The sequence below is a fragment of the Drosophila biarmipes genome, chromosome 3L (genome assembly GCF_025231255.1).
Source record: "Drosophila biarmipes strain raj3 chromosome 3L, RU_DBia_V1.1, whole genome shotgun sequence".
Classification (NCBI taxonomy): Eukaryota; Metazoa; Arthropoda; class Insecta; order Diptera; family Drosophilidae; genus Drosophila; species Drosophila biarmipes.
The window spans coordinates 23,186,836-23,210,003 of record NC_066613.1 but is presented as its reverse complement, the minus strand read 5'-3'; the positions used below and the strand labels follow the sequence as shown (position 1 = coordinate 23,210,003).

At 42.9% G+C, this 23,168-nt stretch overlaps 3 protein-coding genes across 18 annotated transcripts; 1 reads left to right on the top strand and 2 right to left on the bottom strand.

Moving 5' to 3' along the window:
• Positions 1-53: 53 nt before the first annotated feature.
• LOC108034909 (uncharacterized) lies at positions 54-23,157 on the top strand. Of its 16 annotated transcripts, none has more exons than XM_017110144.3 (8): positions 54-173; positions 6,771-7,056; positions 12,792-12,886; positions 18,979-19,142; positions 19,355-19,822; positions 20,889-21,399; positions 21,622-21,749; positions 21,818-23,157. In XM_017110144.3, the coding sequence occupies exons 2-8, from the start codon at positions 6,938-6,940 to the stop codon at positions 21,905-21,907; spliced, it is 1,575 nt and encodes a 524-aa protein (XP_016965633.1). In that variant the 5' UTR covers positions 54-173; positions 6,771-6,937; the 3' UTR covers positions 21,908-23,157. The 16 variants fall into 16 exon arrangements, with proteins under 16 accessions (XP_016965633.1, XP_050742353.1, XP_050742352.1 ...); XM_050886396.1 differs by lacking the exons at positions 54-173; positions 19,355-19,822 and adding exons at positions 2,385-2,697; positions 13,059-16,168 and having other exon boundaries at positions 6,594-7,056; positions 12,792-12,890; positions 20,892-21,399; XM_017110145.2 differs by lacking the exon at positions 54-173 and adding an exon at positions 2,400-2,697 and having other exon boundaries at positions 6,594-7,056; positions 20,892-21,399.
• Positions 10,178-11,407, bottom strand: LOC108034912 (probable insulin-like peptide 5). The gene is made up of 2 exons (XM_017110157.3): positions 10,542-11,407; positions 10,178-10,466 (listed from the first exon to the last, which is right to left on the bottom strand). The coding sequence occupies exons 1-2, from the start codon at positions 10,903-10,905 to the stop codon at positions 10,294-10,296; spliced, it is 537 nt and encodes a 178-aa protein (XP_016965646.1). The 5' UTR covers positions 10,906-11,407; the 3' UTR covers positions 10,178-10,293.
• LOC108034913 (probable insulin-like peptide 5) lies at positions 11,676-12,248 on the bottom strand. Its single transcript, XM_017110159.3, has 2 exons — positions 12,044-12,248; positions 11,676-11,979 (listed from the first exon to the last, which is right to left on the bottom strand). The coding sequence occupies exons 1-2, from the start codon at positions 12,207-12,209 to the stop codon at positions 11,810-11,812; spliced, it is 336 nt and encodes a 111-aa protein (XP_016965648.1). The 5' UTR covers positions 12,210-12,248; the 3' UTR covers positions 11,676-11,809.
• Positions 23,158-23,168: the final 11 nt, after the last annotated feature.

The window sequence follows — 23,168 nt, the reverse complement described above, 5'->3', positions numbered from 1 at the left end:
GCGAACTTTTCCGTCGACGGCCAGTGGCAGCGACTTGCGCTGAGCGTTGAGCGGCGAGTAACAATAATAATTCGCACCGTGGTCGCGAACGTGGTCACCACATCTCTGCGAGTTCCTGAGTTCCTCCGAGTTGACCAGATCAGCGAGCCCTGGCAATCAAAATTGCCAGTCCGGTACGACAGGTGCAGCTTTGTGCGGCCGTATACATAGTAGTAGTGCAATTTGTGGACTGCACGCGAGGCGCCACCAAAAGCCAAAAATAAATGCCTGAAAAATGTGTCACCAACAAATAGTGGTGGCCGCACAATGCAAAAAAAAAAAATATGAAAAACTCCCCGCCGCGAACGGGCCATCAAAAATTAATTAAATAAAATGCATTAAAGAAAAACCAAACGATACATATATATCTGCATGGATGTATATTTGTGGGCTCGCGCGTTGCATTTGCATCCAGCATGCACAAAAGCTAATTAGCATTTAAAGCACAATTAAAAAGTGGAGCCGTAAAGGCTGGCAAATGAAATCAACTTCAACCGCGAGAAAACCAAAAAGCCAAAGAGCGCAAAACCGAAAACTGAAAACTGAAAAACCAAAATACAGAAAAACCGTTTGCTGCAAGTGAAACAATTAAATGACATTTTAAGCGCATTTCTTCCCGTTTTCCCGTCGATTTTCTATATGGACTCTTTCGCTGCTATTTTCGTGGGGGAAAATTGCTTCCCAAAAAACGGTGGGGAACAATGTAGTGTGTTGAGCTGACATCGCTGGCGAGGACGTGGAGAGCCAAAACGAAAATCAAATAAATAAAATTAAAAAAAGAATAATAGCACAAACAAAAACCAAGAACTACTCTCAAAAATAGAATATTAGAGACGTGCTGGGGAGGGCGGCAGTAAAAGTGCTGTAATAGTCGGGCCACAGGAGCTGCATATACAATCTATACCTATAGATACAAATGTATCTATCCATCTTTCGCTGCCGCCTGTCTCCATCTTGTCGCTCATCGACGGCGACCGAATATTTTTTATATATAATTCATTTTTTCTGCTGCTCTCTTTTGAAACTACTCGATGTGCTCTGTTGTTGTTCCTATTCTGGCTGGCGGGTGGGGAAAAGCGGTCTAGATATGTGGCCAACTAACAGTGGCGGCTGGCAAAAGGTGTCCCCCTGCAGCGCCAAATGAATCACCCCTCGCTGTTGTGGGTGTTTTAGACAGCTTTTCATCCTCATCGCTACGCTTTTGAACTTTTCACCGAGCTAATCCTCTTTGAATTCAAGCCAATGCCAGGCTCATCAAGGTGGTGATTCTGTTTTCGTTTTGAATATCTGCCAAATGCGCTTCAATGTGTTTTAATTTAATGCCATCATTCTTGTTAATTAGGTAATAAAAGTCACTCAGCCATATGTGCAAGTGCGTAAGCGGTTCGGCTTTTGCATATAAATCAATTTAATTAATTGAACTCTCGTTTTCTGGCTGCAAATTTATCAAAATTTTCACTGGGAACACATTCTTGCAATTTTTAGCTACAATTTATCGACAATATTTATACGTTAGGTGTACTTAAAACATGCTTACATCTTTTTGGGCAAGCATTTGAAAATTTTTTTAAGGCGACCACTTTTGATTTATTAAAGCTCGATGAATGTAATTACTTTGTAAGTGCACTATTAGTTTCAAACTAAATGATGAATGCAAATTTGCAGTTTTAATAAATTTGCTGAGAGTTTTTTGGTTGTATTTATATTAAATACACACCAACAAATTGTATTTGATGTTTTCAAAACGGCCAAAGGCCTTAAACGTCTTAAAGATTCTCTCGTATTGAAAATTACTCATACGACCCGTTGGACATAATTTCATAGAACTTCTTTTCCCATTTCTACATTCTCAACATATTGACTTAAAGTAAGGGATAATCAAAATCTAGGCCACCTAGGGTAAAAAATACTTTTATAATAGAAGTAAAATAATTTAAAAGCTTTATTGAAAGGCAATACTGCGTATGAGTGATATTATCTCTTTCAAAAGTAAATTATGTCTTATAAAAATATAAATATTTTGAAAATCGTCTTAGTTCTCTGTTTCGGACAACGCTTGGCAATGCACTTTTTTCCGGACGCCAGTGTGCCGGATTCTATCTGAGTCCACGCACTCGCCCGTCCGCGGATACAGATACATTCCGGCGCTGGCGATCCGCTGCCGCTGCTTCTTCTTCGCGGCGGTGCCAAAGATGTGAAAATGTAGACTGATGAAACGGAATACAAGGAAAAAAAAACTAAAAGAAAGAAAAACAAAAACAAAAGGCGCCGCCTCCGATGATCATTGCGTAAAGTTGAGCGTTTTGCGGCTGCTTCGCTGCTTCTGTTGCTGTTTCATTTTCAGTTTCAGTTTCAGTTGGCCGATGGTGCGCTTACAAAACGCCGGTTCCCGGCGGACGCGTTCGCTTTCGCGCTCCTCCAGAAAAACGCCGCAGACCCCGAGAACCCCGCACACACAGATACTCTAGCCCACTCGCCAACACACACACACACACCCACACTTCATTTTGGGGGCGGTGAAAGTGCAATAAGAAAGTGCAGCAGTGTGGGGGCGCGGGGCGGTGTTTATTGAGGGGGGTGTGGGCAGCACTCTGGAGCCAACTTTGGCAATTGGCTGGCGTTATTTTTGGATTAAGCAGCGCCAAATTGTAACAGACGGTAAGCATCCACATTACACCAACTAGATACGTATTTCTTCCAGTGCTTCTGTGTGTGTGCTTGTACTTAACCCAGCCAAATGTGTGTACGTGTGTTTATTTTCGAATGTTAGTGTGCTTAAGTGCTACGCCCACCACCCACAGCAAAACCATAAACAAGTGGCTTGCACCGCAAACAAATTAGCTTTAATTGTACTCCAACTTTTCGAGCTAATTGCGAAAAAATAGGTGCCATTTCCCGCTTAAAACTCGGAAAACCTTACATTTCATAAAATTCTATCAACGCAGGGAAACCAAGTTCCACTTAAATGTGAATTTGGATTCTTACATTTTTAAGGATATGGATTTATTTTCACCAAAATCAGAATACATTTGAAAAATCTGTACCATTTTTTTGTATCCTTAAATATTTATTTTTCTTTCTTTGGTATTTCAAAAACTTTTTGTAGCCTTATAACCACTTTAACTCCTTTTCAAAATATTCATAATTTTAGGTTTTATAATAAGATTCTTAAAATCTTTTGGAAAAATAGATTTAAATGTAGCCTTTGTGAGAAAGGAAAATATTTACTTTTCCATTTAATCACAGAAACAATATCCGGCTTATCAAAATGTTTAGAAGTTTTACACTCAATGCTCAAATTGCAATTTAATTTAATACTTTTGTTTTTGTGTAGCAGCAGAACAAAATATTCAAGCAATTCAACAAAACCGAGAGCTGCGCAGCACAATGCCGAATTTTAATAATTAAATCGGCAAAAACATGGCAGGCAAATTCAGCAGCTTTCATCCAGTTTCGGCATTTTGAATGTGCAAGCCACGAGATCCTCATACGCGTCGGCACCCAGATTTGCGAAATTCCTCGTCTCGACGCAAATCTAACAATATTTGCACCTGATTCCGGTGCACAAGTGTGTGTGCCAAACACACCCACACTCGTTCACACATTTAGGCACCATTATAGTTTATATAGCACTCTCGGAAAGACACACCCACACGTGCCATGGAGTCGAACCGATGGCTATGGCAGCGCTGATAATGATGTCGATGCCAAAATAAAGACACTGAAAAGCGAACGGGGAGAAATGTTAATTAGGTTACGGGGAAGACGTCATACTCTCACCTTAGGAAGCGGATATTTATAGGTATACTAACGAAAGAAAGAAATATCTTAGAAATATTCATTTAAAACCTACTTCGTTAGGAAAAATTGAAAAAATCTACATTAAATAAAATTATATATATTAATAAAAATAGTTTCCTTAAATTTACAATACTTAGTAGACAAGCAAATATAATATTCATAATATAACAACCTTTCTATGGCTATTAAGTAGATATACAAATATATTAGCATACCAAACAATGAGTGCAAGGATATAAGGATATCAGTTAGAAAATGTTTATAAATAAATAAGTAAAGTCATATATTTTGCTTAGTTTTTTAAAGCCAATAATCACAAGAGATTTTGTCTTAAACTACATATTATCCGAACTCTTAATGGCTAGAATACAGTTCTAATACAATTTTCCTATCTGCTCTATGGCTTCTCATTAGAGGTTTAATAAATATGATTAATAAAAACCTAACACTAAGTGTAGTGCCCAGAATAGTTCGCTTTCAAATTTAAAGCAGAAATGGCACCTGTGTATGACACAGCTGTTTTTTCTGGGGCAAAAGACTTTCAAACATTTTAGTAAAAACCCAAAGCATATTGAGTAAGAAAATATTATTTAAAAATTTTGGCTCAAGGCAATGGCTGTGTGACATATTGCTTGATTGACTGTTGCCAGGGCAATATTATTTTTAAAATAAACATTGTACTTTCTACAATGAGTTTGCCGCTGTAATTTGAAAGCCTGGAACAGTTTGTGAAAACAAATGAAGTGGAAAACTCTTGGCTTTGCAACTCTGTTGTAATTTAAATGCACACATGTCCTGGGGCCTGGTAATTTGTTTCGAAGAAGAGTATTGAAAGAGTTGCTGCGTGGGCTGCTATATGGCAGATGGCATATGGTGCGGCATGGTGTGGCATGGTATATGGCATATGGCAGAGGGTTATATTTTCTATGGCACACCCACACCCCTGCCATTCGTTCACGCTCATTTGTCTGCCTTTTTTTGAAACATTATTTTTGTGAGCATTTTTTATGCAAATTCCCTTACAATTCCTGTGCTAAGTACACAGAGTGCAGCACGCACCTGTTTGTGTATCTGTGTGAGAGGGTGTGACGGTGTGCGGGTTAGCTGCGAGTGTGTGTGGGTGGGGCTGTACGGGTGTATTGGTGTGTGTGTGTGTGTGTGTGTGTGTGTTTGCATGAGTTTTGTGTTAAACTTTAATTGGGACATCAAGTGGCAAGCTCTTGTTGCTGCTGGCTCGTCCTCCTCCCCTCTTTCGCTGTGTGTATTTCGCTGCCTTCCTGCCTTTTGTGTGTAATTTGCATAATATTTTATTAAATGTTGATTAATTTGTGCGATTCTTGGTCCGCTTCCGTTTTCCCAGCCAGAATATTGCCTGCTTACGGGGGCAGCAGCTGTGGCAGCTGCAGCAGCAACATCGGACGCACGGCAGCAACAAGCAGCAATTAAAAGGCATAAAATGCGAGCAAACACAGAAATACTTCATTACGATTATTTCAAGTATCTTTTATTGCATTTTCCATTTGCCCATGCCACGGTTTCCCTGTGATTTTCCTCTACGTTCCTCTCGAAATGACGCAAATCTAAATAATGGTATCTTTTCCTCACAGCTGCTAATTTTATTTGAGGTGACACACAAGGCGGGAATTTCAAAATAGAGACATCGAACGAGAGAGAGCGATCTCGAGTGTGTGTGGAAAATATGAGTGTGGCGAATATACAATAAAAATGTATAAATTGAGCACATTTCAATATTTTCGCCGTTGTCTTCGGCTCTATTTTTAGGCCAACGCACAAATAGCAAGACAACAAAATCGTCTGAACACACACAAAAATATTATATTTTATTTGTTTTGCCAGCCAGCCAGTGCTCAAATTAGTTTAAGATACATTTCTAAATGTGACAGTAGTGAGTGAGTGTCTCAGGAAATTGGAAAAATAAATACTATACGTGCCTTTTGCATATTCTCGATACTGCGTACGAAATTCCACATTTGTAATTTGTTAGCAACAGCTGTAATATCGAAACGAATTTCTGTGGCCCGTGGCATTTAAATTATTCCAGTCCGCGATTGAGAGCTTTATAAAATATAAAATTCATGTGTATCTTTAGTTCTTGATGGCATTAGAGTGTTATATATAGATCGTTGACATTGAAGTGTCTGAAGTGTGCTGCTGGAAATATTTCTGAAATTATTTCGCTCATGTTTGAAAACTTTTAAGAGTCTGCCAGTTTTTGTTTTGTGTTTATAATTAGATTTTCATATAGGCTTAGAGAAATACAGTGATTTGTTATACAAGGCCAGGAGAATTATCAAATAAAAGAGCTATAGTCCTCTTTGTATACAAGAGAATCAATTGATAAGCCATTGCTGATGGAAAATAAAATATACAGGTCTTTATGAGGATTTAATAATTGTATAATCAAATAAAAAGCTTAAAAAACCTTAAACGTATTTGTGTACTTCTTAGTAGGACAGTTTTAAATATATTTTAAAATACAAATTTAAGTTAAAAAATCTCAAAAATGTTAGCCAAAGATACACACACACAATTAATTTTACTGAATGGGTTAAATACCTTAAAGGAACATCAGAATATTAATAATTAATATTAATATGTGCCCAGTGAAAACGCTAACAAGCTGCCATCGAAACCTAATCGCATTATTCCCCTCTTTCAATTAACTCCTCTTCCAATAAAGCTTCCACTTACCTCATTATCTCATTCAGTTTTGTTTTGCATTTCAATTACAGAACGAACAACGACCGACAATTAACGATTAACATTAAGACCATTTGAAGTAGGATTCTTTTTTCAAACTGCCAGCAAAGAAGCAGAACAACAACAGAACACCGATAGGCGGAATCAAGTCGAGTAGAAAATTTTAAAAAATATTTTTTATCAACAATATTTTTGAAAAACTTTCGAAGACATCCGAAGAAGTAGCACACACAGAGAGCTTCGAGGCAAACAAAAGTCAGCCTAGAAGGAACCGAAGTTAAACATTTCCAAAGGAGCAACTTGAGCCCGCCGGAAGAAGCAGTCCAGAAAGGATACCCACACACACATACAATACCCATATACATATAGATAGAAAATGGCCGCCCTACAACGGAAGCTGGTGCACAAGCAGTTCAACTCGCCCATGGGCCTCTATTCCCAGGAGAACGTGAAGGCCACCTTGAACCGCGAGCTGAAGGCCTTCGGCGGCGAGGGGTGAGTACGGGGGGGAAAAATTAAAAAATAAGACAAAAACATAGAACCTACCCTCCACCCTCATAAAATAGATGAAAGCAGCCAGCTGGGAAGGAGTGCCAGCCAAAGGGTCGGTGGGGTAGGTGCGTTTGCCTTCCGCTCAGTAGAATATCCAGTAACTTGCTGGCGACTTTGAGGGCATTAAATAGTTACGCAGTCTTTGTGAAAAACTAAACAGGCTGGGCAAAGCCGTTAATTACTGCCATTTCATAAGCTTGAATTCTTTAAATAATCCAAAATTATATGAACAACTTGTGAAAACAATATGGAATGATAGTTGCACTTTTTTTTGGAATTAAGTTGCTCTTAACCTGACCTGCTGGTGGAGTTATTTAGCCTTTCTGTCTATAAACTCGCTATTTGCACTTAATTAAATTGGAAAAATGGGTTAAAATGAAAGAAAAACTATTTTTATTTAATAATATAAAACCATTTCAACAGCAATGCAAAAAATTAAAAAAAAAAAACTTAAAATAGTGTAAATTTAAATTCAATTTTGTTAAGCCATCTATTTTATCTACCTTTACCATTAGTAATACAATTTGGCTTAAAAGTCTTTATCAAACCATATATATTACATTATGCTTGGTAATCAAATTAATGACCTTAAAATTCTAGACAAACTCATTCATTTTGATTTACATATCTTAAATACAAACTTAAACTGAAAGCAATTAGTTAAACCATCATCCCGAGCAACTCTACTCACATTCCCTTTGCAAATACAACTGGAAGTCTTTTGGTAACACAAGCCTCGCCGAAAGCCTCCAACGTTGCTTGTTCTATTTTGACAGATACAAAATCCGCTGCCACAAAACAGGTGCACAAAACACATTAATTAGTGGGCGTCCAGGGGGGGATTAAGGGGTGGGGCAGCCCCTCACTTTGTGCACTGCAGCGCGACTGCGACGTCGACCGAGGCGGCGACTGCAACTGCAACTGCTGCCAATTTGTTGTGGCACTGAGAGATACTCAAAAACACGGCGGGGACAACAACAAGCAGCTCTACAATTAAATGCTTTGACGTTTAATTGTAATTACCAAAAAGCTTTATAAGCAGCAAACGACGACGCGTACCTCGCGTATCTCAGCGATGCTTTTTAGACTCGAATTTATTTGTAGCTGCTGCTGTTGTCGCGTCTGCAACAACAGCACTCTATGTGTATCTCTCCCATTGTTGTTTGCAATTGTTGTTTGAATAAACCGGCCTCAGCGCACCTCACCTCACCTCACCTCGGATCGCCTCACCTATCGCATCCCGCAGAAAGATACAGATACAGTGGTGATCTGCTCTGATGAGCAAAAACTTTAAGTGGCTTTCAGTTATTCGGTGACTATGCGTGCGACAAAACGTGTTCAACTGCAACGGAGTCTTTGAATTTAATTACCAAAGCCCAAAAACTAAAAACTGAAAACTGAAAACTTTCAATCGCATATTCGCGCGTGAGTGTGCGTAACCGTGTTTTCCCGCATTAGGGAGCAACTTTTCCAAAAACAGCTGAGCCAAGGCTTCGCACAACTTAAAACTTCGAAAATAAAATGTACGTGTAGCGAAAGCAATCCAAAAGATGCGTTTTATATAACGCCAGTCAAGTGTAAAAGGGAAAACAGGACCATTTAGAGGCAACAACTTGATCTTAAGACATCTTAAACAAGGTTAAAAAAGTGGTCAAAATATTAGAAAATTGAGTATAGAAAAAAATGTATTTATTGGAAAATTGAATAGTTAAAATGTGAATAGTTCTAAGAGTGACTTTAATGGGAATTCGAAATATATTAAAAACCGATGACAATACTGTTGAGCTATGGAAAATTTCTAGTAAAAGCATTGGAGATTTCCTTGAAAACTGAATAACATCAAAAAATATATTTCAATTTCACATAATCATGACAGTTTTGTTAAAAAATTAGCAAAAATCAATAGTTTTTGCATGTGTAAAGTAATTAAAAATAGTTCAAGACGTCAGCAGGTCGATGAGTCACTCGGCAGCTATAGTGCACTGATTTAATGCAACAGCATCGAAAAAGAACAACTAAAACAATGTCAACAAACAAGCGGCAGGCGTCTAGCCAAAAGTTGTGAGGCATCTCTTGACTTAATGCCCATCGGTGAATCACGGCGAAATCGCACAGTTAACCAATCAGCCGCAAAAAGAAAATGATCAAGAAATACTTATAATAATTTCAAACGATAATCACCAGACGCCACTAAATGAATATTTGGGCAAATATTTGGCAAGCCACAATCGAAATCGAATGAATTGGATTTCACTTGATTTTTGAGCAAATATTTGCTTGCGGCAAAGGGGGTTGTCACAATGTTTGCGATTGCTTGAAATTAATCAACTAATTAAAGTTGAAGCCCACAGATGTGGCGGTGATTTCACTTTGAAGGGACTCTGACTTTTCAAAGAGGTCAATGCTAAAACTAATGGGAAATGGTTTTCATTGCCTCTTAAATTCTGTATAAGCTTAAAGCTTTGCGATTATCTCTGTGGACTTTGTTGTCCATAAATTCTTTAAGGTCTTATCGCAGCAGGCACATTTTCTTAGCTTAAATATTTCTGTTGGTTATCTTTGTGCAAGGCAAAGCATTTCGAGCAGATTAAGCTGATGCGTTGAGAGCAAAACATTTCAAGCAAATTATAATTAAAGTTGAAAACTCTTTTTGCCAGCTTAAAGAAAATCGCCAGGCAAGCGCAATACACATTTTTGTTTGTGCGAAATTTCCGCCCAACTTGCTGCGATTCAAATCAAAATTCACCCAGACTTGCACTCAAAAAAGTATATTATGTATCTACACATTATATAGATAGCTGCAATAATAAAACAATATAAAAGGATTATTTCAAACAGGGATTTTATTAATTAAACCGGTTAAGATTTCAGACGGTCTAAAAGTATGCTACAATATTTATTTAAGTCAAATGTACATGGGTTCGTTAAGGAAGAGGACTATTCCCTTTTCACTGCATACTTTTAGAAGCACAAAATCAACATTTAAAAATGATTTAAGACCCCAAGTGCTTTGTTTGCACCCCCTGTTCATTCAAAACGATAATTTGTTATGATTGTTCATTCTTCATAAAGTTATTTATTTTATTTGCATTATTCAAAGGTGTGATTATCATAATCATAACATAATGTATCGTGCTCAATTAATAGGGAAGAAACAGGTATCGTAACAAATGTTTGCATTTATTCCTTGCAGTACTTCAGCATCGTGTTTCTGTGGCACGGTTTGAGGCAGCATTCGTCGAAAATACCCCGGTAAATGCGCCGCAAACCCGTCAGTGAGTTTATCCGGCCATGGTGTTCTCCGGAGACCTCATTTTCATCACCCGCCTCGGCGTTCACATAATCAAAAATCACTGAAATGATTGGAGCCACAATAATAATAGGTTAACACTTGCCGTTTAGAAAACCAAAAAAACGCGAATACTCACTGGAGTTTCGTTTTTGATAGTATCCGCTAAATCCATCGGGGCACATCATCATCATTGTCTCTATCAGGCTGGGTCCGCAAAGGCGTTGGCTATGGCTGATCGCTTCTGCGCACCCCAGGAGTGGGATCAGGACCAGAAGCAAAGGGAACACAGTGCGGAACATCATAGTCTTGCTGGTTTTGCTGCTGGAAAGGATCTGATGCACTTTCCGCCGCTGAAAGCCTCTTTTATATCCGCCGGCGCACTTCCACCTGTCAGATCTGATTAGTCTTTTTGGGTCAGCGTGGGTCGAAACGCGCCTGCTAATTTTCAATGTCAGGACATCGAAGGATACTACCTTTAATTTATGCCCATAGCTTAGCATATCGCTGTTTTTATTACGATGCACCGAAGGGTGGCGAAATCTATAAATAGTACCACCAACACTAAGTTAAAGCCCTGTATTTGGACTGGCTTATTAGGGTTCTTATTTTTTATGACTTAAGATGGCCAATAATGATGAGTTTAACCGAAGTTCTTTTAAAACCATATTATTGATTTGGAATTTTATTCATAACTACTAGAAATATGTGAATACCGAAATTTCCTAGACAGAGAAGTTAGTACTTAAATTTAATAAGCAAAAGTATCTGAAACATATAAGGAAACGTTTTCGACCCTATAATGTATATGTGTTCTTGATCAGCACCACTATCCGATTTGAAATAGCCATGTCCATCTCTCCGTCTGTCCGTAAGAAGTCTGAGATCTCGAAAACTTTATAAGCTAGGGAGTTGGACTTAAGCACGAAAATTCTAGAGAAATTGTACACTCTAAATCCTGTTTGACTCTGGGCAAACGGCTGACTTGTTGATTGGCTACAAGACTTATTTACTTGTAGGTTGAAAACACTACGCGTGGCAGTATACTTCAACACTATCAAGTAAAAAATAACAAAAATGCTAGAGGAAGAATTTATAATTTTCTAAAAAATGCCCCACATAATCAAAATATCTTTAATTAAAACGTAATAATATTATTGCGTGTTTATTTAATTAAAAACCACTTAGAGCACATTTTAGGAAAAAAAAGAAAAGAAATGATAAAGGTTAGCATTCCATCATTGGTCTTTCTTCATAAAAATTCTTAATAGTGTTTTTAGTTGCGCATATATATTTTATTTTCATTTTTTAAAAGTGTGCATACACATATAAATATTTCTATAATAATCAAAACGTAATAAGTCGTATATATAGAGATCGAACAGGTGTCGGTATAAGTTTTTGGATTCACTTGCAGTATTCCAGCATCTCCTTTTGGCTGCACGGTTTGAGGCAGCAGTCGTCGAAAATACCCCGGTAAATGCGCCGCAATCCCGTCAGTGAGTTCATCCGGCCATGGTGGTCTTCGGAGACCGCATTCTCGTCACCACCCTCGGCCCTGACATAGTCAAAAATCACTGAAAATTATAGGAAGCCACAATACAAATACGTTTTGAAAACCAAAAAAACGACAGTACTCACTGGAGTTTCTTTTTTGATAGTATCCGCTAAATCCATTGGGGCACATCAACATCATTGTCTCTATGAGGTTGGGTCCGCAAATGCGTTGGCTTTGACTGCTCGCCTCTGAGCATCCAAGAAGCGTGATTAGGAGCAGAAGCCACGGGATAACAGTGCGGAACATCATAGTCTTGCTGGCTTCGCTGCTGGAAAGGATTTAATGCACTTTCCCCCACTGAAAGCCAGTTTTATAACCGCCGGCGCACTTCCACTTGTCAGATCTGATTAGTCTTTTGGGGTCAGCGTGGGTCGAAGCGTGCCTGCTAATTTTCAATGTCAGGACATCCAAGAAGAATGCACTTAATTGGATGCACCAATGGGTGGCGGAGTCTAAAAATAATACCACCAACTCGCACCTAAAGCCATACTTATGTTTATAAGGGGTTTCATTTATGAAGTCTGGAATGAGCCAATTATTAACTAAAAGATCGGGTCCATAAGAGTTCAGCAAATATTTCAATGTCAAAAACAATAAAAATAATACAATTTAAAGTCAAAAATAATATTATTATTAATTTACTATAACTAATTTTACAATTCAATTCCTGCCATTGGCATTGAAATGAAAACGTAAATTCAAATTTGGCGCGAACGTAAAGCAGGGCAAGCAGTTCAAGCAGTGCTTGGCGCGAAATTCAAAATGCATTTTAAACCAATTTCCTTATATCTGTATTTTTACTAAGAAATTTGAGCTTTTCTTACTTTCTAGGATTGAAGTCGACGACCAAATCTCGAAGCCCCTGAACTTGGCCAACTCGGCCGTTCTGCGCGCCGTCGAAGAAGAAGAACAACAAGCCAAATCTGGTAAGTTATGATTATATGTTAAGTTTTTTCCTGTATTCGTGCCTATTATATGTTGCCAAAAGAAACATTAAGAAACAGTGTGAAAACATTCAACAAAACAGCCACTTTAGTCCCAGTGCCCGTCCAGAATTGGTGTCATTTTACAGATTGACTTTAAGTAAATTAAATGGGGCTTGCGCCGCCAAGATTTCTACCCCACTGAAAGGCAGAGCCGCCGGCGTCAGCGTGGCGAGGGCGATGCACTGCATCACACGCTGCACCAGCAGCTGCTAGACCAGATCAAGACGAACTACCTCAGCCACCAGCAGGACGTTACCATCGATCGGGACACCGTGCTGAAGATCAATCGACTGGCCACCAAAAGGCATCTGCTAAAGAGGGATCACAGTTGGCCACCCTTGGAGCAGGATGTGGCTAGCAGTGCCGAGTCCACGGGTCATCAGATCGCCTGCAATCCCTCGCACAGTATTGAGGCTCTCAGGGAGAAGTTCCAGAGTCCCACTAGGATTATAGAACCAACAGCTAAACAGGTGAGGGAGCAACGACAGAGGCAAGGTGGCTCCAAGGAGAGATCCAGAACTCCCCAAAAGGTTTCAGGGGACCGTGACCTATCGGAGGTTTTCCATCAAACCCCCGTCTCCAAAGGCTTCTCCGCTCCAGAAACGAAAGCAGCCGATGTGGACTTGGGTTTGGTGGCTCCACGATGTGAATACTACGAGCAGTTGGCCCACAAAAGGCCCTCAACACCCACTCTACCCAATCCAGTCACACCTTACCGGCCAAGACCCAAGAGACAGGCCTATTCCCTGGATCGGGGACGCTCCCGAAAGCGGACAGTGGGTGCTCCGGAGTTGCCACCGCCCAAACCAAGGACCTCCAAGCCAAAAGTCCAACGCAGATGCATCAAGCTGGCCACCGAGGTGAAGATCTCCTATGGCCACGACGGCGACAGTGAGGAGGAGCCCAATTCTGGGCAAGATGTGGACTTGGAGACCTTGCCGCTGCCGCCGACACCAGCTGCTGCGCAACTCAATCAAGCGAAGACAGCGGGCCGTAGGGTAATTGACAACCTGGCAGTTAAGCAGCAGCAGCAGATGGCTCTTGCTTTGGCCACAAATGGGAGCATTAGCCAATCGAATGCGTACCCAAATCCGAATCCGAATCCCTTGGCCACCACTCGCATTGTGCCCGTTCGCGTGGAAACCTCGACGGATCAGCTGAAGCTGAGTGCCCAGCAGATCTACGACGACGCCTGTTCGTATCTGCAGGATCACCAGGAGATGGAGGAGGAGCGGCAGAGTCCCACCTATGTGAGTGCCACCGGTGGCATCAAGCTGCTTCAGCGGCAAGGGAGCAGCACGAGCACGCCAACCACTCCGATTCCAGGGCCACCACCTCCGCCGCCGCCGCCTGTGATGCGTTCCAAGTCTGGCCAGGATTCCCTAGCCAAGGAGAAGCAATCGAGGAGGCAGGGTGGAATCTACCGTCTGGAAACCGACACGGAGAAGCAGCACGAGGCCCATGTGGAGATTGCCCAGCTGGAGGCTAAATATGCCCACATTCAGCAGTCCATAGCAGAGCACTTGCTCCAGATCGATGCCTACATGGAGAATGCCAAGCAGGCGCTGCAGCGGAGTGCCCAGACCACACCGGTTCCAACACCTCCCCCGCCACCACCACCACCTCCGCCCCCAGCCTTGCCAGCCAGACCCATTAGCTCCGGATCCAATGAATCCTGGGACATTTTCGCCCATCGACAGTCACCCATTTTGGCCGCGGAAAGTCCACTCCAAGCCATACTTCGCCAGATTTACACCCGTGCAGCTGGATTACCCACCAGGCTCTCGAAAGAGATTAAGGAGGAGACCGCCGCCAAGGGGGGGGAGGAGGAATCCCTAACCGAAAACGTGCCCATTGTGGAGCGGGCTCTAGAGGATCTGCACAAGATTGCAGTGGCTCTAGAGCAAAAACCAGAGACCGCGAAACACATGCACGTAGAGCTCCGGACAGCGCCAGCTGTCATTGAGGCGGAGCACGTAGTCATCAAGGACGAGGACGAGGAGGTGGACATGGATGCGGATGCGGATGTGGATGTGGACATGGAGTACAGACACGTATCCGATGTAATTGCCAACTACGAGCAGTTGGCCAAAAAGGAGTTCGAGGAGTGGAAGGAGGAACAGGTGGCCAAGAGGGATATGGGGGAGGTTAAGGAGGTGCCTCCCAAAACAGAGCTACGCAAAGCCATAGAGGAGCAGCTGGCCAAAAAAGGGTTAAGGGAGGCGAATAAGGTGATTCCAGGGGAAGAGAAGATATTACCTATGAAGAATGACAAACAAGATAAAGAACTTTTAAACCAAAAGGATTTGGGAAAAGAGGAGCCACTTGTAACATCAGAATTACCAGAGAGTAAAAAGGAGTTAGAAACAAGTAAAACCCAAGCAGATCTTTCTAAAACTGAAGAAGTGGAGGATAAGGACAAATCCTGCCTCCATGAAGAGACCTTAACCTACTGCCCAGTTTGCGATGAGATGCGCTGCTCACCCAATAACTGGGGCAAGCTCAACAAGGCCGACCAGTGGCGCATTGCCAACCTCCAGAACGAAACTTTGAGGAACTACAAGGCCACCTATGAGATACGCAGTCCCTACATCTCGCGGCAGATCTCCTGGGAGGACACCCAGTCGGCCAAGGAGAATACCTCGCCCGAGAAGCTGCAACGCCAACGGAGTTTTGTGGAGATTGTGACCACGCCAGCTACTCCAGATTCTCCGCCACCAACGCCACCGCCGCCTCCACCTCCAAAAACGAGTCACCCAACTCTCCAGCAGCCGGAAACGGAAGTCACCTGGCAGAGGAGCCGTTCGCCCAGTCCGCTGCCCTCTCGCAAGTATCCTGCTCCGCTCATCGAAGCCCCGCAGCGTGCCAGCTCACCTTATGGCCTGAATCCTGTCCAGGCGAAGGCACCTCCCTCACCTGTCAATCTGCCCGCCAAATTCTCGCATGTGCCGCAGCTGGAGGGCCATAATATTGGACTCCTGGTGAAAACCGCCACCGAGCCACTGCAGCAGAGCATGTCGGCATCCTCCTCAATGCTGGCTGCCACGCCCCCGGCCACGCCCCGTTCCGCGGCACAGCCCTCGCCCTTCGAATTCCCCAGCCTCGAGGCGGGGGAGCAGCACAAATTCCGCTCCCTGGCTTCCTTCGACGAGGTGCAGCGGGATTTCAACGTTAGCCGATCCTTCGATAATGTCTCGCCACGCCCATATCTGGGTATTGAAGGTGCGTCATGAGCCCTCCGATTTCTGTATCCCCCATGTGTCTGAGTGTTTCAAGGTGTTCTCCCCCATGATTCGATATATATTAGCCCAACATTCTCATTTCTGACTCAGTGGATCTTGAGTCATGGGCATTTAGGGATTATTCTAGGGGAAAAATATCTTAAAGTGGCTACCTGCTAAAATCTTTGAGAACTCAATACTTAAGCTTAATGGTTGAGAAATTTGTTTTATTTTTAAAAACTCAGCAATAGTATCTATAAATTTGTTATTTTTTAAAGTTTTTTAGTTCTATTTTTTTATATCATTTTTTAATATATAATTTATTTGTATATTTTACACCCTAAAATTTAAAGATCATTCATCTTCATTTTTATAGATAGAGCACACGCTTCTATTTTAGAATTATATTGCCCATTTTATCTGTAGACTTATGTCACAGAAATACGTTGCCAAATGGCTGACTATATAGATTTTTTAAAGATATTAACAGCGAGAGAGTTTAAAATCCTTATTGCAACATTTATTCTCCAAAATTTAGTTTTTCATTTGGTGTCCTTTTGAAACTTGTCACAGATACAAAACTTTGTAGTTGTCCACCGAAATGATTTGTTTGTATGTGAACACTAGACTCATTTGTACCCAAAATTAAAAGCCAAAAAATTTAATTGTCTAAGCATGCACAAATGACTCTTTGTGGGCCAACTAGATAATGTAAACCCAACATATTTTGTATTTATCTGTGACGTTTGGCGGCCATCAAAACGAATTTGTTGCGTGGCTAACGAGCAAACCATTCTTATTATATCAAATAATTGCCTATGAATACATGGGCGTTTATATGGTGGGCTCTATGGCAGCAGATACATCGGACTTATGAGTTACAAGTTTGCTAATAATTTTAATGAGCCAACTTTTGTCGTACACCTGTGTGAATACGTTTAAAAACAGATTTGTTTTAGTTCGCCCAAGATGACAGCCGTTTAAATTTAGCCACCGCTGTCGCTGGCTTTGAGTCACAAACTACTTATACCTAGTGCCATGGCCACAAGATAGATGATAGATAGTTAGTTGGCCGGGATCAGACAATATCCGCAAGATAGATGGGTGTGCGCCCACTTGATTTGCCGCCGAGGCATAACAAATCGCCATAACAAAATAAACAGTAGCCAACCTACTTGGGCATCGTCTATGGGTCTACAGATCTGGGCAAAGAACCCCGAATAATGCGGCTGTATCATCCATATCTATGTATAAAGATAGATGGATATAGATAGACAGCTACCGCGAGTGAGGGAGTGGGCCTGACGATCGGTATTTCAAGGTGGGGCCCACAAATCACAAAAATCGAAGGTGTAAACAATGCCAGGAGTTGATTGTGAGTCTCTCGGCGATGGTGGGGTGGTGGGGTGCGGAGGATCCCAGATCAAGATCAGCATACTTAGCAGACCCTCGCGGTGCGAGATATAGGTGTTCTCTCGGAGAAGTCTTTACTTTCGCGCATCTCGCGAATACGAAAATCCCAATGCCGAATGTGTGGGTTGGAACCCACACGAGTGCCAATGTTTCTACATCTTGGCGCTGGCTAACAATAATTTCCTCTGCATTTCTCTGGCTCCTCACTTAGTAGCATACATCGAAGGCAAACATATCGCAGCGCGAACGATCAACGAATTAGCAAATAGAAATAGCCAATAGCTATACTAGAAAATAGAAATTAAATTGGGCAAACGCACGCGAACCGAATCGAATTGAATTGAATTTTTATTAAAAAGGAAAAAAAAAGAAAACTCAAACTCAATCACCGTGCTTCCCGAATCATTTTATTTCGAATTTTTCAACGACATCGATCCGAAGGATAAACGAAACGCGCGCCGATCTGCAAATACAGCCTAAGTAGAGCCATAAATTCGAAATACCGTGTGGTGTTCCCAGCAGCAGCAGCCGACTCTCCAAGTATCGAAGTCCGATTGATTGCACCTCGGCGTTATATAACGCTCTTCTCGCCTTTCTGCGAGCGGACAAGTCAAAAAATAGCCGCAAAAAACAAACGTATACATCTTGGTATATAAGCGTATTTGTTATTTTTGATATCTATACGAGAATATTTTTATTCTTACGCAAAGGCCCGATCGGCCAGATAGATAGATAGATAGATAGATAGAAAGATACAAAAGAGAGAGCGGAGCATACATATAACCATGGTCGCCCAGTGGAAAATCATCAACGAGAACTACAAAAATCTGGAGGGTAAACACACAATTTCCATACCATATATCACAGGCTGTTCCAAATCGCTTCAATGCGATGCGATCGGATACGATGCGATGGGATGCGATGCCATTTTGAGCGCACCATGTTGCTGGTTGCAGCGGCAACATGTTGCACGCAGAAGCGCATCATCAGCAGCATCACCAGCATCATCCCCATGATCCGCATCACCCCATGAGTAATGTCAAATTCTTAGCTTTCGACTCGTTCTCATCGGCTAAATTTAGACGCAATGACAGCCGTGTATGATTTGCAGAATAGGCCCCGAAATTCCCCCATGCCCCCGCCTTTGTTCGCACACTGCCAGGTCGATGGCTATAATTTTAATTGGCTTAAATCATTTTCAAATTGTTTCGCTAGCACTGGGCACTGCGGTGCCGTAGCCAAGGTTATAGTGACGCCCACGTTTTGGCCGCATTTTGTTGAATGTTTTTGCACGGCAGCTGCATTCGGCAGCTGCAGCAGCGGCGATGGTCGTAAAAAGGAATTCCGAGTATTTATCGTTTGTTTTTCTCTCCGTTCTCGGTTCTCTGTGCGAATCAGGCTACAAGCGTGTGGCCTGGCCACCGGCCTCGGAGGAGCGGATCATCCGGGAGTTCACCCCCCAGCCGCAGACCCAGAGCCCAGCTCCGGGCGCCGGCGGCTACTATCCCCAGGCTCCGGCCCAGGCCCAGGCCCATGCGCCCGCGGCAGCTGCCCCACCCCAGGTAATTGCCCATGGAAGCCCCCCACTATAGCCAATGAACTGTACATACATATAGTCAAGTTACCGAGTGTAAATATAATTGTATCCGCCACTGCCGCACACACAATTCGTATCTCATCCGGTGAGGCATAAAGCCATGTACATAGCATTTGGAGACCCCAACCCACCCAAGGCCCAGCATCTCCCACACCTAACCAAACTGACAACTTGCAGGGTCCCATTTATAACAACGTCCAGCCACGCACCACCCAACCACCAGCACCACAAAACGTCTACGCCCCAGCACCACAGCCACCCACCTCCGCCCAGTTTCCAGATAGTTATGCGCCGCAGCAGGAAGCGCAGCTGCCTGTGCAGTACACACAGGCCCAGTTCAGTCGGCAGCGGTCGAGGGAGCCCGTCCAGGCTCCAGCTCCAACTCCAGATCCCGCTCCCTACCAGTCGAACTATCAGTCCAACTATCAGTCCAACTATCAGTCCAACTATCAATCCAACTATCAACCGAACCATCCCCAGGAGCAGCTGCAGGCCGTGAACAATGTGGGCGCTGGCTGGAAGCACATCGGTGCCCCGCTGCCCAAGTCGCGCAGTGAATTCACCGCCGGAGGAGGAGCCTATCCTCCGTTCCAGGGATCCGCGCAGCAGCAGTACCAGCAGCCCTCCTCCTATCAGCAGCCGCAGGTACTGTCTGGGTCGGATTGGACGCCGGCTTTTGGCTAAGCGATAAAGATGCTACCTATTGCTCTGCGGCTCTGATCGTCTCTGTCTCCTGCCACCGTTGATCTCCTTCTATCGTAGATGCTTCTCTGCCCTCTATCTTAGTCACCTACTAAACGCTCCTGTATACTTTCTCTAAATCCTCCCTCTTTCTCTTACTAAAAACCTTACATTAACTTCAAGATTTTTTCTTAAACACTTACTAATCTTCCTTTCTTACATTAACTAAACTCTTATATGAATGTTATCTCTGATTAACTTTTATCTTAAAGATACCTTGAACTCCTTTCTTATACACTTACTAACCTTTAGTTATGTTAATTCTCTCACTTCAAAATATCTATGTGTGATATGTGATTTTATTATAGTATTATTTTGATCTCATTTACTTTCAAAAAAATTTATGTTAATCTGCTAAATCTTTATCTTCTTAATCTTCTTTAAGTTTTCAAATCAATTTAAATTACTATAAAACTCGCAGGTTATCCCAAAGTCTGGGTAAATTAGTGGCTTTAAAATAATAACGCATACTGATTAGTTTAAAGCCATTCATTTTTAACGAACTTTAATAGTATATAATCGACTTTTTATATCACTGAAATAAAATATTTTTAATTATGAAAGCTAAATAAGTTTGAATTCCTTTCTCAAATCCGCAAAAACTGTTTGTAATTGTGTTCTTACACGCCTTTGCACGTCGAAATCTTCGCTAAACCCTGTTTATAAGCAAATACTCACTTAACCTCTAGCTTTGCTTCTTTTTCTGCGACTTTCAGCTGTAAACTGCGCATAAAACTTAACCGACACCTGACTCGAAACTAAGCCTCCCACCCTCTAACTAAGTTCTACTGTCTATCTCTATCTCCAACATATTCTATCTGTCTGTCTACATCCAATGTGAATGTGTCGTACGCACCTCCCAACCAACAACACACCACCCATCTTCGAAATCACACCATACCCTGTGGTCGAAACCCATGACAAACATGCATGCTGGCACCACCAAACACCAACGACCATCACTGAGCAGCAGCAGCAGTACGGTGCTCCTTCCTACGACGGCTACCAGCAGCAACAGCCACCGCAGCAACCTGCAGCACAGTGGCAACAGCAGCAGCAGCAGCAACAGGTGCCACAGCAGCAATATCAGCCTCAATCGCAGGCTCAGGCTCCCTATCAGCCGGCACAGTGGAACCAGCAGCAGCAGCAGCAGCCACCCCAACAGCAGCAGCCGTCGTACCAGGCTTCACCGTACCAGCAGCAGCCGCAGCAGCAGCAGCAACAGCAGCCATCCTATTACCCACAGCAAAACGGTGGCTCGACCTATGCTCAACCCCCGTACAATTCTTATTCGCAGCCCCAGGTTCCGTACTCGCAGGATCAGACCGACCTGCAGCAGCAGCAGCAGCCTGGAGCCCTCGCTGGCCAGGATAGCTACCGGGGCGCCAGTCCCGGAATCATCACCCTGCGCAAGGAGGCGCCAGTCAGCCAGCAGCCTGCTCCAGTTTACTCTTCGCAGCCTGCCGCCGTCAGCTATCAGGGTGAGTAGGGCGGATATAGCTTAGGATAAGGATATAGGAATAAAGGATAACCTATTTACAATTTTCCTATCTTGGAAAAACAATAAGTATTAAAGAAATCACATCTTTAAGAGCTTGGCTAATCAAAAACAGCTTATAAATTAATGACTTCAGATAGAACAATGGGGCATTTAGTGATCATATTCCAAGATCTGTAATGTGAGTTCCCCCTTTGAATTTCAGGAGGCAGCAAATTGCGCGGAGATTTGAAGTGGCCACCACCGGAGTACAAGGAGGCCGCGGCTCGCGAGAACGAGGAACGTCGCCAGCTGGCGTTGGGCCCCGTCTGCCGTCCCAGGAGAATCAACAGGGTAGGAGATGCGCCTCTCAAGTTCAAGGTTAAGCAGATCCTAACACATACATATTCCTCTCCCACCAGGACTACACACCCTTCTTTGCCAAGCACCAGTTGAACAATGGCTACCCCAGCTACAAGGTGCCCCCCGGCACCCAGCACATTTTCGGCTAAGTCAGAGGAAGGAAATCAAACGATGCCAAGAACACCAGCAGCAGAAAATTCAATGGAACCCACTTCATAATAATACGGAAAACGATCATGTATATGTTACTAAAACGAAACACTAACGAAGCAACTATATATAGGATATATACAATTGTTATACTAATCTTAAATGACCACTAACGACGCCATATATGCACATATGTTACGAAACGAACCCATGATAGGCGAATGCAATACTACAGCAGGTGTGACTCCAGGCCCTGAATCATCTCCGGCGTTGGCTGAACAACGGATGCCCGCTGAACCCAGAACAGAACGCACCCGTTGGGAGTGACTAAGGCGATGATTCGTGGCTGTGGAGCCCCGATCCGGATGCCCAGACGGGGCGATGGATAACGATATTCTCTGTGCACCCATACTATATACACATATTTGGAGCATGTGCATATAGTATGGCCAAGATAGCAGAGCACCACTATATGCCCAGACAGATGGGGCTAGATTCTAAGTTGATTGTTACACTGTTAACTAGCTAATGAAACGGAAACGATGCGACCCACGACGGAAACTGATAATGAGATTGAACCTTGTCTTAGCCCTAAGAGCACTACTAATCTATTTATTGTGAGCATATTCTATTTAAAGCGGATCCTGGGGGGGCGCACAGCTCAGGGAGCCATCCACTCGTTGTAAATTGTAAACCGATGGTGCCCCTTGGAGCAGTCCTCGCAGGATTCTCGATGTTTACTGTTTGAGTTTGCATGCTTTTTGCTTATATCTCTACTATATGCACATATATATATTTACTTTGACATTGTTAAACTGCAAATTATAAAAAAAACCGTCAATTACCCCGCTAAGTAAGTTGTACAAGAGATGCGGCGATCAGGCCGAAAGAAATCTGTGAGTTCCGAAGATGCCATTCAAGGATACTGAAAATCGACGAGCTCGTTCGAACCACCCCGGTCAGCCCCTCCCATCCGCCGAGGTCGGCATCTCAGTTCGCCCGCTGACCCCGGGCAATAATATGAGGATGTCTTTGCCTGCCGGACGAGCAGCCGCGAACTCAGTGCCCGGATCTTGGCGAATGGGGCGAGACGGCGGCCGGGACGTGGCCGAGGACGGGCCACAAACTCTCAGACTTTACCAATTACTATGACCAGCAATGTCTATACCAAACTACAATACGATGTATAACTAATATGAAATGAGAAACTAAATAAACGGCAAGTTTTGAATACTCGCAACGAGAAGAACTCCTACCGAA